The following is a 17,037-nucleotide window of genomic DNA, read 5'->3' as shown; positions in this document are numbered from 1 at the left end:
CATAACAGCAGTTCACAACATGGCACGGCTTGCGTTGATAGCAGCGCACAAAAGCAGGCACAAGTTAGCGGATTGGCCTACCTCGCTCCACACAAGCATGGTCCCAAAGACGACTTGCAGGCCGTCAAAGAAATTGTCCCCTATGATGATGAGCATGGCTCCTCCCGTCGTCCAGCCCTCGCTTGGGCTGATGGCTTTGATGCACGGGGTGGCTGAGGAGAAAGGAAAGAGAAGGGGGGGTCAGGCGCCATGCACTCTCCGGCCCTTGTTAGTCAACGTGTATGCTCTCCTCCTCGCCCAACATTGAAAACTGCTCCAAAAAGCACGAACTAGCCCTCGGCCATAAGTCCCCCTAATTACTTGGCTTCTCATTACTGGGAGCCAGCGCCATTCAAGCCTTGGAGACCCACAACAGTGCATGAAAAAGTGCAAGAACCTAATGGCGCCTGCGGAAAACGCTGTCATTAGCATATTTTTGCGAAGTCGATCGCCCAGCAAGGTACAGGAAAACATGCTGGTTTGGCACAGGCGTTCTGAGCGACCTCATTATTAAATAGATATTAATGGGTTTGTTTTTGCTTTACGCTTCCAAGAAAACGTGTGTAAGAACCGAGCGCAGTTTTTTTTTTCCTGACAGATTTGGTTAACCATGCGAGATTCCGTCCCGTCCATATGCGCAGGCCTCTGGACTTCACATCACGCCAGGAACCCAATATGGTTTTGTAGACCCTCTCCATAGCCAATCCATCACGCAGTGCGGGACGCTGACAGGGTCAGAGTAGCAGGAGAACTTTGGCGGGACTCCAAAAACATGGGCCTACTTTGAGCAGCCAGTCAATCACATCCAATCAGTCTAGGGGGAAGGAGAGAACGCTGGAAGGCCGCGCAGGAGCAAAGGATGCTGGGACTTGTTTCCCTCCGTTTTCTGTTCCCGCTGGGGAAAATTAACACGGCTGCAAATTCTTCACTGATTCAATCATGTTCTTCCATTTCATTAATTCGCCTTTGGGTGAATACAGGTCATGTAAAGAAAAAGAAAAATCTGGAAGGCCTATAGGATGGCCACCAAAATCTCACAATGCAGAACAGCCTTGCCTGCCTGTCAATCAGAACAGCAGGAGGTCGACTGGGTGCATATGTTTAAGGGCAAAGGTGGCTTATTTAGGTGTGGTCTATACTCGCCACAGAACTGTTTACCAGGCGAAGTTAACTACAGAAAGGGGTGGGTGATAGCTCAGCATGCTTCTTAGAGAAGCTGGGTGTGGATTGATCGGGGACCTGCCTGACCAGCATAACTTTCTTGCTTATATCCTGCTTCAGGTAATGAGTAAATACTTTTTAACGACACTCAAAATGACAAACTGTGAGCAAGATCACACATCTTGTCAGCTAACTGAGCACACTGTTCCTGAATGCAAATTCTGTGCGCCTTAACTTCTAACCTTCCTGACCTCACGCGGGGGTGTCATGTCTTGTCCACCTGCACAGGGAGAGGCATCATTCTGCAATCTGCTTCTAACAGCAGCCTTGAGGCATTTCACTTGGCCTCGTAACATGTTGCCTGGGGTCAACCCAGATTCAAACCATGCAACCTGGATTCAAACTATTCAACCTGGGCTCAAGCAAAGTAACCCATGCTCTACCCATTTTACCCAGATCAAAGTCATGTCATTTAGGCTAAAGCCATTATACCTCAGCTCAATTCATAGAACCTGGGCTGAATTCACACAACTTGGTCTCAGCTCACACAATTTACCAAATTGCTTCAAGTCAAACATCTATTTCTCAAGTCATTCCTTGGTTCCCCTTATAACATGTGCAACTATGTCGCAGCAAATGGGAACATGTATGCATGTGATATGGGTTGAGACCTATAACCTGACCTCAAGCCATGTAAGCTCAACTAAGGCTATGCAACCTCCGCTCTCACCATGCAATGCAGCCCCGTGCCATGCAACCCAGTGCCTCCCAGTGCATCAGAGAATGATACCATGCAAACTCAACTAAGGCTATGCAACCTCCGCTCTCACCATGCAACGCAGCCCCGAGCCATGCAACCCAGTGCCTCCCAGTGCATCAGAGAAAGATACCATGCAAACTCAACTAAGGCTATGCAACCTCCAGTCTCACCGTGCAACGCAGCCCAGAGCCATGCAACCCAGTGCCTCCCAGTGCATCGGAGAATGATACCATGCAAACTCAACTAAGGCTATGCAACCTCCGCCCTCACCATGCAACGCAGCCCCGAGCCATGCAACCCAGTGCCTCCCAGTGCATCAGAGAAAGATACCATGCAAACTCAACTAAGGCTATGCAACCTCCGGTCTCACCGTGCAACGCAGCCCCGAGCCATGCAACCCAGTGCCTCCCAGTGCATCAGAGAAAGATACCATGCAAACTCAACTAAGGCTATGCAACCTCCGGTCTCACCGTGCAACGCAGCCCCGAGCCATGGAACCCAGTGCCTCCCAGTGCATCGGAGAATGATACCATGCAAACTCAACTAAGGCTATGCAACCTCCGCTCTCACCATGCAACGCAGCCCTGAGCCATGCAACCCAGTGCCTCCCAGTGCATCAGAGAAAGATACCATGCAAACTCAACTAAGGCTATGCAACCTCCGGTCTCACCGTGCAACGCAGCCCCGAGCCATGCAATCCAGTGCCTCCCAGTACATCGGAGAATAATACCATGCAAACTCAACTATAGCTATGCAACCTCCGCCCTCACCATGCAACGCAGCCCCGAGCCATGCAACCCAGTGCCTCCCAGTGCATAGGAGAATGATACCATGCAAACTCAACTAAGGCTATGCAACCTGAGCTCTCACCACGCAACGCAGCCCCGAGCCATGCAACCCAGTGCCTCCCAGTGCATAGGAGAATGATACCATGCAAACTCAACTAAGGCTATGCAACCTTCGCTCTCACCATGCAACGCAGCCCCGAGCCATGCAACCCAGTGTCTCCCAGTGCATCAGAGAATGATACCATGCAAACTCAACTAAGGCTATGCAACCTCCGCTCTCACCATGCAACGCAGCCCCGAGCCATGAAACCCAGTGCCTCCCAGTGCATCGAAGAATGATACCATGCAAACTCAGCTAAGGCTATGCAACCTCTGCTTTCACCATGCAACGCAGCCCCAAGCCATGCAACCTAGCACCTCCCAGTGCATCAGAGAATGATACCATGCAAACTCAACTTAGGCTATGCAACCTCCGCTCTCACCATGCAACCCAGCCCCGAGCCATGCAACCCAGTGCCTCCCAGTGCATCGGAGAATGATACCATGCAAACTCAACTAAGGCTATGCAACCTCCGCTCGCACCATGTAACACAGCCCCGAGCCATGCAACCCAGGGCCTCCCAGTGCACTGGAGAATTATACCATGCAAACTCAGCTAAGGCTATGCAACCTCTGCTCTCACCATGCAACGCAGCCCTAAGCCATGCAACCTAGCACCTCCCAGTGCATCAGAGAAGGATACCATGCAAACTCAACTTAGGCTATGCAACCTCCTCTCTCACCATGCAACCCAGCCCCGAGCCATGCAACCCAGTGCCTCCCAGTGCATCGGAGAATGATACCATGCAAACTCAACTAAGGCTATGCAACCTCCGCTCTCACCATGCAACGCAGCCCCGAGCCATGCAACCCATTGCCTCCCAGTGCACTAGAGAATGATACCATGCAAACTCAACTAAGGCTATGCAACCTGAGCTCTCACCATGCAACGCAGCCCCGAGCCATGCAACCCAGTGCCTCCCAGTGCATAGGAGAATGATACCATGCAAACTCAACTAAGGCTATGCAACCTCCGCCCTCACCATGCAACGCAGCCCCGAGCCATGCAACCCAGTGTCTCCCAGTGCATCAGAGAAGGATACCATGCAAACTCAACTTAGGCTATGCAACCTCCGCTCTCACCATGCAACCCAGCCCCGAGCCATGCAACCCAGTGCCTCCCAGTGCATCGGAGAATGATACCATGCAAACTCAACTAAGGCTATGCAACCTCCGCTCTCACCATGCAACGCAGCCCCGAGCCATGCAACCCAGTGCCTCCCAGTGCACTAGAGAATGATACCATGCAAACTCAACTAAGGCTATGCAACCTGAGCTCTCACCATGCAACGCAGCCCCGAGCCATGCAACCCAGTGCCTCCCAGTGCATAGGAGAATGATACCATGTAAACTCAACTAAGGCTATGCAACCTCCGCCCTCACCATGCAACGCAGCCCCGAGCCATGCAACCCAGTGTCTCCCAGTGCATCAGAGAATGATACCATGCAAACTCAACTAAGGCTATGCAACCTCCGCTCTCACCATGCAACGCAGCCCCGAGCCATGTGCCTCCCAGTGCACTGGAGAATGATACCATGCAAACTCAGCACACAGCATTCATCATCAGCCTAGTTCAACACTAAGGAGAATATTTTGTACACAATGTAGTGGTGAACCAAGGTGTAAAAAACAAGGTATAAACTGTTTACGCCTTAGTTTATCACAGAGAAGGGGCACAAAGCGGAATTAACATTTCTGCTGTGCTTTACCCTAGATCCTCAAAGGGGACTTCATTTTATGCCCACGTGAGATTTTCATGCAGGCATATAAGGAACAGATTCCTGTGGAATCTGCCCCATTTAGCATCTGTTATAAGAAAGCGGATTCTACAGGAATCCATTTCAAATGCCATCTGTGAAGTGTTATTTGCTGGAGGCATTTACATTTTTCAGAAGAGTAAACGCAATTACTGTTTACATTTGCATTCTGTTTTGCAAAAGTTGAAAATTGCATGCGCTGGTCCCCTGCAAGCAATGTGTACTTTTTGTAAAAATGAACCCCATACTCTTCACCTCTGTTTAGAAGAAAGTGCTATGCAGTGGAATAACATGCATTCGTACTAATAAAACGCCTGTGCCTTTGCCAAACTCCCTCCATTTCTTTGAAACCTTCGGTCCCACTTTTCCTGCCTCCACTTTCACCCTTGCTCGTGCCCCCCTTTCCACCAGACTATGGTCTGCATTCCCCAGAAGGGGAGCACAATATGCCATGGGCTAGGTTTTGGCACTTTGAAACTACAACAGCGGTGCTTCGGTCCCGTGCAAAAGCATAGTACCATAACATAACATAACACAACATATAAGCACCCTCAGCTCATGGCATACAACTCCTCACCTCACCCCATGCAAAGAAAGCCCAAACATCAGGCCCTGCACCCCCAGTCAACCATAGCTCATATCAAGCGACCTGAAAACCCATCTAAACAAGTTCCAAGCACCCGGGACCTACAAAGCTAAGCAGTGAAACGAGTCATTGAAATATTCACGATGACAGATGCAAAATGACATTAGATTTGGGCCACAACTGAGAAGCGCTGTTGCCCAGAATCCCCCGGCCCCCCAGCTATGGCCCTGGGGCTCCCTGGCACACATGCATGCCAACGCTGCGTGGCACAGTGCGAGCGGCCCAATGGACTGCAGATGCCCAGATGTGCTGGGATGTGTGTCTTACAGATGTTTCCAGTGCAGCCTTGGAGGCAATCGGAAGGCCAATGAATGTGCAAGACCTGTGGGTACATGTTTCAAGGTTTGGTGCATGCGTTTGTAGGTGTATTGCAATGCATGTGCATTTATTTCAAGATGTGTTGGACGTGTGGTTATTTTTCATGTGTTCGATATATGTTGATTTAAAGATGCATTGGTGCAGGTATTTACTTGGAAGGGCCAGTGTGCATGTCTCTATTGTACGAAGAATGTGCACGTTTTTTATTATATAATGCACTGGTGCAGTTTACTGTATGGCACATTAGATTTGTATATTTATTTTAATATGTATTTGGATTCATGTGTTTATTTTAAAATTCATTGGAGAAATGCATTCCTCAAAAATTCCAATTAAAATGCACTGGATGCATGTTATCAATGTCATTACTATACACTTGATGCAACCTACTATTTACGCCACATTGGTTGCATGCATGATGTTAACATGGTTTAGTGATGTGTGTTTATTTTAGGATGTAACTTATCTATTTTTGAGATATATTCCACACTGCGGCACTGGAGGCTGCAGTAACAATGCGGGGCAACCTAACATGTTCTTGATGCATGCATTTATTTCAAGATATGCTTATTTATTTGAAATACTTTGTATGCATGTACATTTTTAGGTGAATTGACTATGTTTGTATCTTAAGAGGACTGACAGTGTTTGGCGGGTTGTGTGAATATGTGATGTGTTGGTTTCAAGACGCTGTGATCGCATGTATTTACTTTCAGGAATTCTGACTCCACGTGCATATTAAAATGCAGCAAGTGCATGGATTCATATTAAGGTGAAATGAAGATGTACTAAATATATGACAGATTGGATGCATATATTTAAGAAGAAGTGCATGCATATGACGCACCGATTAGTGTGTTTCTATTACGATGCATATGAGGCATGCATTTGTATTAAGAGGCACCGAGTGTTAGTAGTTTAATTCAGATGCACATGTTTACATTATGATGCACCGGATTAATGTGTTTACATCATGAGGCATGCATTTGTATTAAGACGCACCGAGTGTTAGTAGTCTAATTGATGCACATGTTTACATTATGATGCACCTTTTACATTATGATGCACCGGATTAATGTGTTTACATCACGAGGCATGCATTTGTATTAGAGGCACCGAGTATTCTTATTCAAATGCACATGTTTACATTATGATGCAAAGGATTAATGTGTTTACATCACGAGGCATGCATTTGTATTAAGAGGCACCGAGTATTCTTCTTCAGATGCACATGTTTACATTATGATGCACCGGATTAATGTGTTTACATCACGAGGCATGCATTTGTATTAAGAGGCACCGAGTATTCTTCTTCAGATGCACATTTTTACATTATGATGCACCGGATTAATGTGTTTACATCACGAGGCATGCAATTGTATTAAGAGGCACAGAGCATTCTTCTTCAGATGCACATGTTTACATTATGATGCACCGGATTACTGTGTTTACATCACGAGGCATGTATTTGTATTAAGAGGCACCGAGTATTCTTATTCAGATGCACATGTTTACATTATGATGCACCGGATTAATGTGTTTACATCACGAGGCATGCATTTGTATTAAGAGGCACCGAGTATTCTTCTTCAGATGCACATGTTTACATTATGATGCACCGGATTAATATGTTTACATCACAAGGCATGCATTTGTATTAAGCGGTACCGAGTATTCTTCTTCAGATGCACATGTTTACATTATGATGCACCGGATTAATGTGTTTACATCATGAGGCATGCATTTGTATTAAGAGGCACCGAGTATTCTTATTCAGATGCACATGTTTACATTATGATACACCGGATTAATGTGTTTATATCACGAGGCATGCATTTGTATTAAGAGGCACCGAGTATTCTTCTTCAGATGCACATGTTTACTTTATGATGCACCGGATTAATGTGTTTACATCACGAGGCATGCATTTGTATTAAGAGGCACCGAGTATTCTTCTTCAGATGCACATGTTTACATTATGATGCACCGGATTAATGTGTTTATATCACGAGGCATGCATTTGTATTAAGAGGCACTGAGTATTCTTCTTCAGATGCACATGTTTACATTATGATGCACCGGATTAATGTGTTTACATCACGAGGCATGCATTTGTATTAAGAGGCACCGAGTATTCTTATTCAGATGCACATGTTTACATTATGATGCACCGGATTATTGTATTAAGAGGTACCAAGTATTCTTCTTCAGATGCACATGTTTACATTATGATGCACCGGATTCATGTGTTTACATCACGAGGCATGCATTTGTATTAAGAGGCACCGAGTATTCTTATTCAGGTGCAAATGTTTACATTATGATGCACCGGATTAATGTGTTTACATCACGAGGCATGCATTTGTATTAAGAGGCACCGAGTATTCTTATTCAGATGCACATGTTTACATTATGATGCACCGGATTATTGTATTAAGAGGTACCAAGTATTCTTCTTCAGATGCACATGTTTACATTATGATGCACCGGATTCATGTGTTTACATCACGAGGCATGCATTTGTATTAAGAGGCACCGAGTATTCTTATTCAGGTGCAAATGTTTACATTATGATGCACCGGATTAATGTGTTTACATCACGAGGCATGCATTTGTATTAAGAGGCACCGAGTATTCTTATTCAGATGCACATGTTTACATTATGAAGCATTGGATGCAAGTATTTATTTAATAAGATCCAATGAGTGCATATGTGTATATTAAGAAATCTGTGATGCTTGTACATTTTGTAAGGCCTACTGAGTGGGTGGGTTATAATGTTAAGATGCACTAAATGTGTGATTATCTTTTTGAATGCACTGCTTAGTTAAAACAAATGTTCCAGAGGAAGACACAGTATGTTTGGTCCCCCATTCCTGGTCTGTCCATAAAATGAACCAGATCATTCCAGACAGTCCCTGGGGTGCACCTTACTGCGGGGGGGGAGCACTGCATATTTGGCCAACATATGAAATGTAACCTACTTTCAAGGAAGATCAGAGCGGCTCATGAGTCTACCCCATATAGATGCCAAGGAAAGCCATGGCTAAGCGGGCATGATACGCCTATTCTACGTCTAAAGGGGATGAATATTCTGCAATAGTCACACATTGTATACTTTCCCAGGTAAGACGCTCGGGAGAAACATAAGAACATATTGTGACATAGAAAAGGTAGCAACTGACCGGAAGCAACTTCCAGGCATAAGTGCAGGGGTGGACTGGCCTTTAGGGAACTCTGGAGATTTCCCGGTGGGCCTCTGCACCCTGGGCCCTTTTTCCTGTGGCATTTCCAAATTTTCTCATAGGAAAAGCATTGGGCTTGCTGAAAAGGTGTCATATAGGGCCACTTTGAACTTTATTTCCAGGGCCTCTTTCGGTCCCCAGTAATTATTTCCAGGGCCTCTTTTAGTTCCCAGTCCAGCCCTGCATAAGTGTCATATACTACAATTGTAAAATGATTCAAATGAGGTGTGTGTGAAAGATACAGGGGCAAAAGACTAAGCAAGCACGCATAAGGTCGGAGCCAATGTGTGCTCTGTGTTTGGGCGTGTGGCACTCAGTGGTCAAAGTGTACAAAAAGAAGTAATGGAACTATGTTCCCTGCTGGCCTGCACCCACTCCCCACAAACCCCATCACCACGCCCCCTCCCACACACAATACAAACCCCCAAACTCTTGCACCTGCTGTTTAAGGGAACGTTCAGTGCAGTGCACTGTAATTGCAAGCTGCAACGTCTTCCTACACTTTTATTTTAAAACGAACCCATTCCGGAACGGTTTCTTTTTAAAATAAAAGTATAGGAGCTGTAAAACGTAATTAAAAAAAGTAGAGGAACATCGCTCCCGACCGCTCCAGCTCAATTCGACCACAGGTGGCACTCATTAGCCGCCCAGTTCTGTGCTACAGCATCTCAGCTCATTTGAGCATCTAGGCTGGATCGGACACTGCAGTGCTCTGGCTTCCTGCAGAGAAACCCCAGTTGTAACTCATCGAGCCGGCCTTACCTATAACCGCCGCCCACCCCGAAAGAAGCATTTTATTAGTATTGGAGACTTGGGCAATCAATGAAACTCATAGGCCATCTCAAAATCTGCCCTGCGGCAACATTTCAATACAAATAGTAGTTAGGGGCCATTGACAGCCAACCTTACCTTTAGTTATTGACATCATGTATTTGGGGTTCCACTCGAGGATCCCAGAGTACTTTGATTTGTGTAAATACCCTCACATTGCCTATGTCTACCCACAAAGATACATGCCCCCACCTCGAGCAAAATAATTCCCCCCCCAAAAAGTCAACCAGCAAGAAAAGGAAGGTGGAGGTGCGTACCATACTCCAGACAAGGGTCCGTACCTTCAGAGGGATCAAGGCGTCTCGCCCTCCGACCATGCTTGGAGTTGTTGTGGACAAACATGTTGTCGGATACAGCAAGCACATGGCCATCCACGCTTACAGTTGTCGACAGCACCACCTGGAACGAGAAAGGCCCATGTTAGCCACATTCCCAAAGTGTCCACCTTTGCACGTGGCGTGTTCAAACACGGACAATATCTTGTTTTTATGGCTGAATATTGTGCTATGAAAATGCAGATAGACTTTGGTCAATTTCCCCACGAACAGAAGTCCAAGTGGTTTACACATTCAACTTTGCAATTTACTATCCGAACGGGGCACTTTCCCACCTTGTAGTATCTAAGAATGGTCCTTAAAGTAGCTGAAAGCAGATCCCTGCCTCACCTATGGATCAACAAAGGCTCTTCTTTGGGGTTATATGTAAGAGATGGAACATCTGAGAATGTGTGAGTAAGAAGGTTGGACTGCAGTCTATGCACTTTCACCACTGACAGCTAACAGAACCATCGTGGTAATAGTGAATGTGGAAGGCTTTGCAGACATACCCAGATCATGCCAACGCAGACTAAGGAAATTACAGTTTAGTGCAAATTGCAGCGCAAAGCAGTTGCATCAAAGGTGTCACACCATCCGGTCAATGTTGAGAACAGTGGCCCTTACTGTCCAGGCCACACCCCTACAGAGAATGATTGCTCTTTACAGGTTTTAGTTTTTGGAGGTGTTGGTGTATTTTTCAGGGATATGGTGGCTGCTGCCCTCCTTCCCTATCAAAGTGGTTGGAGAAGAGTGGCACACCATGGCACACCATTTCCCTACCAATGAAGACATTAATTAACACAATTCATGGCAAGTCCGTAATTGTGTTTTCTTCATTTATTCTTTTTTTAGATTTGTAGCCTACATTTTACTCATCCAATCCAGTGGACAATGTACTTTACTAAATGGCTTATAGGATAATTGCAACCATTGTTGTGCTGCCTGAGACTGTTCCCTATCATATCATTGAGTAAAAATCTCTGCTCGGGGAGCGAATCAGCACCCATCACCCACAGTTAAGGTGGCATGGCAGGACCTTCTGAACGACGACTCGGGAGCACAGTTGCACTGTTAGAGGTGACCCCAGTCTTCCATGAATCAGTCCTGCCCTGAGAGGGTCCACAGATTACCTATGGCCTACAGCAGGGGTAGGGTCTTGCTATGCTAGATTAACCCCGGTCATAGTGTTTCTGCATTAAATGATGCTGCTTTGACGATGTTCATGAAAACTCGATTTGTGACTGCGGCTTTTCAGAATGTCAGCACCCTCCCCTCCCAGGGTAAAGAAAGCTCCAGGGACACGTTGCGCCAGTGAATTAGAGGGCCGGACGAACAGACAATGCATAGCAATCTGCAAAGTGGCCCCTGAGTGACCGTAGAAGGGATCACCCATGTGGGAGGAGGTGACAGGCGGGGCTGTCAGAAGGGACCCAATTCCTATGAGAAGCTAATTGAGCAGAGATGGATTTCCGCCCTGTGTCGCGTACTTTGCTGACAAAGCAAATGTTTCATATTTCAAAAACGACTGTACTAAAAAGAAGTCATGCACTTACGTCTACTGGAACTGTTTACAATATATACATATAAAGAGGGGAAATCATGAAGTGACAGAGTCACGCTCCATCCTGTTTTAAGTAAGCCAATTTACTATGTCCCGGGAGAAAAGCTCAGGGGCAACGTGCTCGCCTTGGAAGCAAGATGACACGAAGCAACACAGGTTCGGGCCCGCGCGTAGAGACCTCTGGGAATTTAAGCACGTTATAAATACGCAACTAAGACAAAATAATAATAATAATTACGCAACTAAAAAACAAACAATTCCTGTAACAGCGCCTGGATGCCCGCGCTATAAAAATGCAAAAATAAAAAAAAACAATTCCGTGTTAATGGCAAAATCCAAAAAAAAGAGTGATACACAATTGTAGTTGTATTACTTCCTCCTTGGTGTGGCCCCATTTCAAGCTGAAGGCTTCTCTACCCCATAATGTGAGTTTCTAAACGTTAAATGGCCCTCTCTGAGGCGTGACGCGTGTTCCATGTTTCAGAACACAGGAGGGGGGATAAGCTGTGTTCTCCCCCATTGCTTGTGTTCCACATTCCTGTGACGGTTGTGCGTTCATCGTCCACCGCCATCATATGTAGGGGTGTAGGTCCAGCGCGAGCACTTCCAGAATGACGTCGCCCCCTGATTCACATGGACTTCATTAGTCCCAAAGAAACAATGGAAACACATGCAGCGCTTGCTGGCCGAGCGCAATGCACCTGAGCTCTTCCAGCATGCACTTGATTTATGACAAAATGTTACAGGAAATCCAAAATGGAAATCTCAGCACATATTTCAAGGAGGCGCGGTGTGGTGGTAGGAAAAGGCAGCTGCAGATCAAGGCTCTGCTGTTTTCAAGATGGTGCTGCGGTGCATTGTAATGTCTTCCCACCCCAGGGTCTGGGTCCCTAAGCGATGCCATTTTGAGTGACTAATGTGACTCTCCGCACTCTCTGGACTAGGGCTTTAAGTGGGCAGGGGCTAGCAAGAGTGTAGCTCCTGCAGTATCCAAACACTGCTTCTGGGTTCTCTGTCGCCCATAAACAGGCCCTGCTATTTCCATTGTGCCCTCTGGGAGCGCACTTCGGGAGACTGGTGGAAAGCAAGGGGACTGAGTGATTCATTTTCAGGCTCTCTGAGGCATTTAGGTCAATGGGATATACTTCACTCAACAAGAAGAGCCCAAACCTCACATCCATAAAATGATGCTGTCCATAGGAGTATATATAGCTTGTGGTTTACAGACCGTTTTCCTGTTTGGGTGAGTGTTGTGGCAAATGAAATGAGCAGATAGCCCAGTGGTTTCATGCTTGAATCATTGTCACAGACGTGTTTCAAAAATAACATTCTATGGTGATTCGATTGGTCCCAAAACGCCATTTAATGCTATACAAATTGCCAGAAAACCACTTTGTTGTTATGTGTTCAATCTACCCATTACAATACATAATGAGGGTGGTTTACTCACTGATTGAATTGTTTGATAGGAGAGAGAGCGATTCATTTACAAACTCCAGAGAAATGAATTTACAAGATGTAGACTGGATGGAAACCCTGTCTGAGACTATGCTGAGGGACTCAAATGACATGTTTTCAGGGTTTCATGGTGCACAGTATTTTGTCACCAGGCAGTCCCTTTAGGTCACATTCAACCCTACTTAGGACACGCCCAACATTCTGGCCACATCCCCCGCCCCGTTAGAGCCCACCCTCTCGCCGTCACATGCCACGTAAGGTACCGCTCGAATTTAACACTGCACTTACAAAAGCAATTCAGTGCAATCCCCTGACACTGCATTCTGGCCAGATACTTCTGAACACTGACCTCGGATTTCATATTCATGGGCAAAGCTATGAGAGACCAGGTACTGGTAATCTCTGTTCAATGTTGGCACACTTGATAGCAAGCACCCACCTAAAATCCAGTTTTTGGTGGCAAAAATATCAAGATGCAGCACTGGTCATGTGGGACAGACTGCCATCTCGTCCTGGCACAAATCCTTGTTTTATGAAATTTCCGGTTTAAGAACCATTAACTCGAGAGACATAGACTTAGTTGAATTTATTAATGAACGGAGAAGGAACATTGTCGTCCTTCACATGTCATCGCGCATGACAGTGGCAATGCTGTTACCCGAAGCAGCCACTTTTTAAAAACTTTAGGGCACAATATATTATTATTAGGATATTTACTGAGCGCAGACCTAGCTTCTGGAAGTAACGGAGTGCTTTACAATCATAGAGGGGAAAAACACAGCGAGAAAAGCAGAGAAAAACGGAGCAGGGGGCTAACAGAAGAGGGCTAGGGTTGGGAATTAGCTGAAAGGGATCTACAAGCAACCAGGGGGGGAAACAGTGGGGAGCTGATCACTGAGTTTTAGGTACAGTGGGGAGTGCACGGTGTGTGGACCTAGGTCTTAAGGAGGAGCTATTCCTTGAAGAGGATGGTCTTGAGCCATATATATATATATATATATATATATATATATATATATATATATATATATATATATATATATATATATATATATATATATATATGATTACCTAAAGCCTGACAGTGCTGAAAAGTAGTGTGAACTTCAACTCAATCCATGAGTCTTTGAGTCTACCTCAGAACCCCCTCTCAAGATACATTACGAAAGTGTGGCTTTAAGGTATTGGAAAGCTTATATCATGAGTTCCAATGATGAAGTACGCCGAAAGACAATGTGGACTGGTCATGGTTGCCCAATGCGCTGCAATCGTTTCACTGCAAGAATACAAAATATTCTTGATTGAGGAAGAACAGGGAAATAAAGATACTTTCCTGGGATACTGAAGGACACAACCATTTATTCAGGTCCTAAACAGATTATTTTCAACCTAAAGGGCCTTGACAGGAAGTCTAGCTTTGGGTGAAACCCTTATTTGACCGATAGGAGGTATTTTTACAAGCAGCCATAAAAGATGATAGAGGTCATCCTTATGGGAATCTAATCACAGCAGTGCATAGCAACCTTCTTCACATTTCTTGCCAAATTTAGTCTGAAGCTTCCCCTGACTTTTTAGCCATTATATTGTCCTGGGAAGATCAATCTGATTTATTGAATTATGATTTCCTCATAATCAACACATACTGGAACCCCTTAAGATCCCAGCAAAGGGCCTTTATAGACACACTTATTAGTAGCCTCAGTAGTTGGTATGATGACAGAAGCTCAGGACACATACTGATTGCAGGGGACTTAAATTTTACATGTAAAGACCCCAGTCAATTCTCAGACAAGGTCCCCTTAGGTGAATCTCCGCAAGCTTTAACTCAAGGGCGATGCTAGTCTAACGTTATGAATACATGGGGTCTGCAGAAGTTAAATGGCCACATAGTGGGGGACATTCCATTGCGACGGACATGGGACTGAGGATCCTCCTCCTCTGCATCACATTACATCTTTATGACAAAAACGGTACTTGATAGATGCTATCTTAATATAGACACGCCATTGAGCGAACATTCAGCGCTTCACTTCACTTAGAATTGAACTAAAAAAAAGTAAGAGTACAGGGGTTTTTGATGAGAATGTACAAAATAAAACACTTAAACTCAGGAGAGATTTGCGCAGGCTAGGCAAGACTTATAGTTCAGTCTCTGAGCATGTAAAAAAAGGTTGAAATCATATAAATACCTTAGGATCCAGAGAGACTCTGAACTAATATTGAAGATACCAAGGACCAACTAATATCATAATTTCTGGAACCTAATTGACAACATAGGTCCACTAGAGGCATTCACTCAGGTAAACCCAATTTCAGCAGGAAAATGGAAAGAATACTAGGGAATGCTTTATGCCTTTCCAGACGCGGCAACTAGCAGCCAAACTGCAACTATCAAATCTATTTGGCAGCTTGCAATTTCCCCACAAGAAATATCAGAATTAATTATAAAAGGCAGTACGTGCTCTGGGTGCCTATCGTCTCTCGAATGGCACTTTGGGAGCAACTCTGATATGTGGGCAATTTTATTCAGTCAAATTCTCCATTTCCACATTACTTCCCCATTTAGTTCCAAAATACAAGACGGGAGATAGATGTGATCCATGGAATCACAGGCCCATTGCTCTTCTTGATGTGCTGAGTATCGAGTAAAATATTCCCTGTGATCCTCTTAAAACACCCAGATCGGTAGACCCAAGAGAATGGTCTATGAGATAAATAAAACAAACAGGTTTCAAAAAGCGATTGGTCACTAAATTAAAGACTTGATTTTGCCCCTACTCCAAAACAACACTCATTAAAATCACTAGCTAGTTGTAGAGAGTTTATTATAGACTCCATCTACTTTACATTTCTCAGTAAAGTGCATAGACTCAATAAGATTTTCCAACATTTCCATTAGCATTTTGTGTTATGCTAATGGGAATAATGTGGCGTTAATCCCCCGTTCCCGGGACTGGAACGGGGGATAACAGCCCGCCAGCCCAAGTTAACGGCCCAAGCGAAGCAAGGGCGGATAGCGAGGGTTCTGGACCGTTATCCCCCGTTCCAGCCCCTGCAATGGGGGATGAAGGCCATTAGGACCCCAGGTTGCCAAAATGTAACTCGTGGTGCTAAAAAAAGGGACTTTTCTTCCTACATCAGGACGCATGCGGCGTCCTACTGTAGGAAGGAAAATCATTTTCCAAGATGGCACCATGGAAAGGGAAGGCGGGGCTCCGTACAGACCCCTTCTTCCATTTCCATGGCGGCCTGCAGAAGTCGAATAGAGAATCCTATGACCATATTATCACAAGCACATTTTTTCCCCTTTCAAACCTAACCCAATTTCGAAAAACTTTACCACATAGCCAGTCCCTGGTGGACATGGCCACTTTATCCCCATTGGTCGTCCCTAGTGGTCATGGCCAGTAGCCAGATTGTCCGGGTCATGACCTTATGCCATAACCCGGACAATCTGTCCAAGGCCACAGGCTATACCTCAGTCACCAAAGGTATATCACTGTTTTGTCTACCAACATTGTGACCCTTGCAAAACCATGCTTTCAGGTCCTTGCCAATGCTCCTTACACGAGTTTTCTGGAAATCCACCCATGTTTTATATTTTTTTAAATGTCAAAATGTGTGTACATACAATTGTCATAGAACTTAGCCCTCACTTAACAAAATCCATTCAGACTTTGCAAAAACATTCAAGCTTGGCTGTCTAATCTTTCTGAAAACCTTTGTCCACATTCGTCAAACTGCAACAAAGATATAAACCATCTAAAATGTTGAGACCCACCTCTAATTTAGCCCGCTGTTGACAAAATCCCACCAACCTTTGCAAAACTATTTATATCTAGATCTAAAATCTTTCTCCAAACCTTTGTGTAGATTCGTCAAATGGCACCACTTTAATAAGCCTTTACAATATTGTGGGACGATATTGTGGGACGCCCCTCTAATTGTGCCCCCTCTTGACATAATCCCATCAAACATTGAAAAAACGTGTATAGCTAGATCTAAAATCTTTTTGCAAACCTTTGTGTAGAGTCATCAAATGGCATCACTTTTATA

The 17,037-nt window shown here is 45.1% G+C and overlaps 1 protein-coding gene across 4 annotated transcripts in view; it reads right to left on the bottom strand.

The window, feature by feature from the left end:
* Nucleotides 1-17,037, bottom strand: part of EBF2 (EBF transcription factor 2) — a 250,907-nt gene that overhangs the window by 26,975 nt on the left and 206,895 nt on the right. For 2 of the 4 annotated variants that reach the window (XM_069617589.1, XM_069617588.1), the window contains exons 8-9: nucleotides 9,903-10,044; nucleotides 82-212 (exon numbers count right to left, since the gene is read on the bottom strand). In XM_069617589.1, coding sequence (XP_069473690.1) covers nucleotides 82-212; nucleotides 9,903-10,044 — 273 coding nt within the window. The remainder of the gene's footprint in view (nucleotides 1-81; nucleotides 213-9,902; nucleotides 10,045-17,037) is intronic. The other 2 variants (XM_069617591.1, XM_069617590.1) reach the window with 1 other exon arrangement.

This window comes from Ambystoma mexicanum, chromosome 10, assembly GCF_040938575.1.
Source record: "Ambystoma mexicanum isolate Mex_15411 chromosome 10, UKY_AmexF1_1, whole genome shotgun sequence".
Taxonomy (NCBI): domain Eukaryota; kingdom Metazoa; phylum Chordata; class Amphibia; order Caudata; family Ambystomatidae; genus Ambystoma; species Ambystoma mexicanum.
This window is presented reverse-complemented; position numbering and strand designations above follow the sequence as displayed.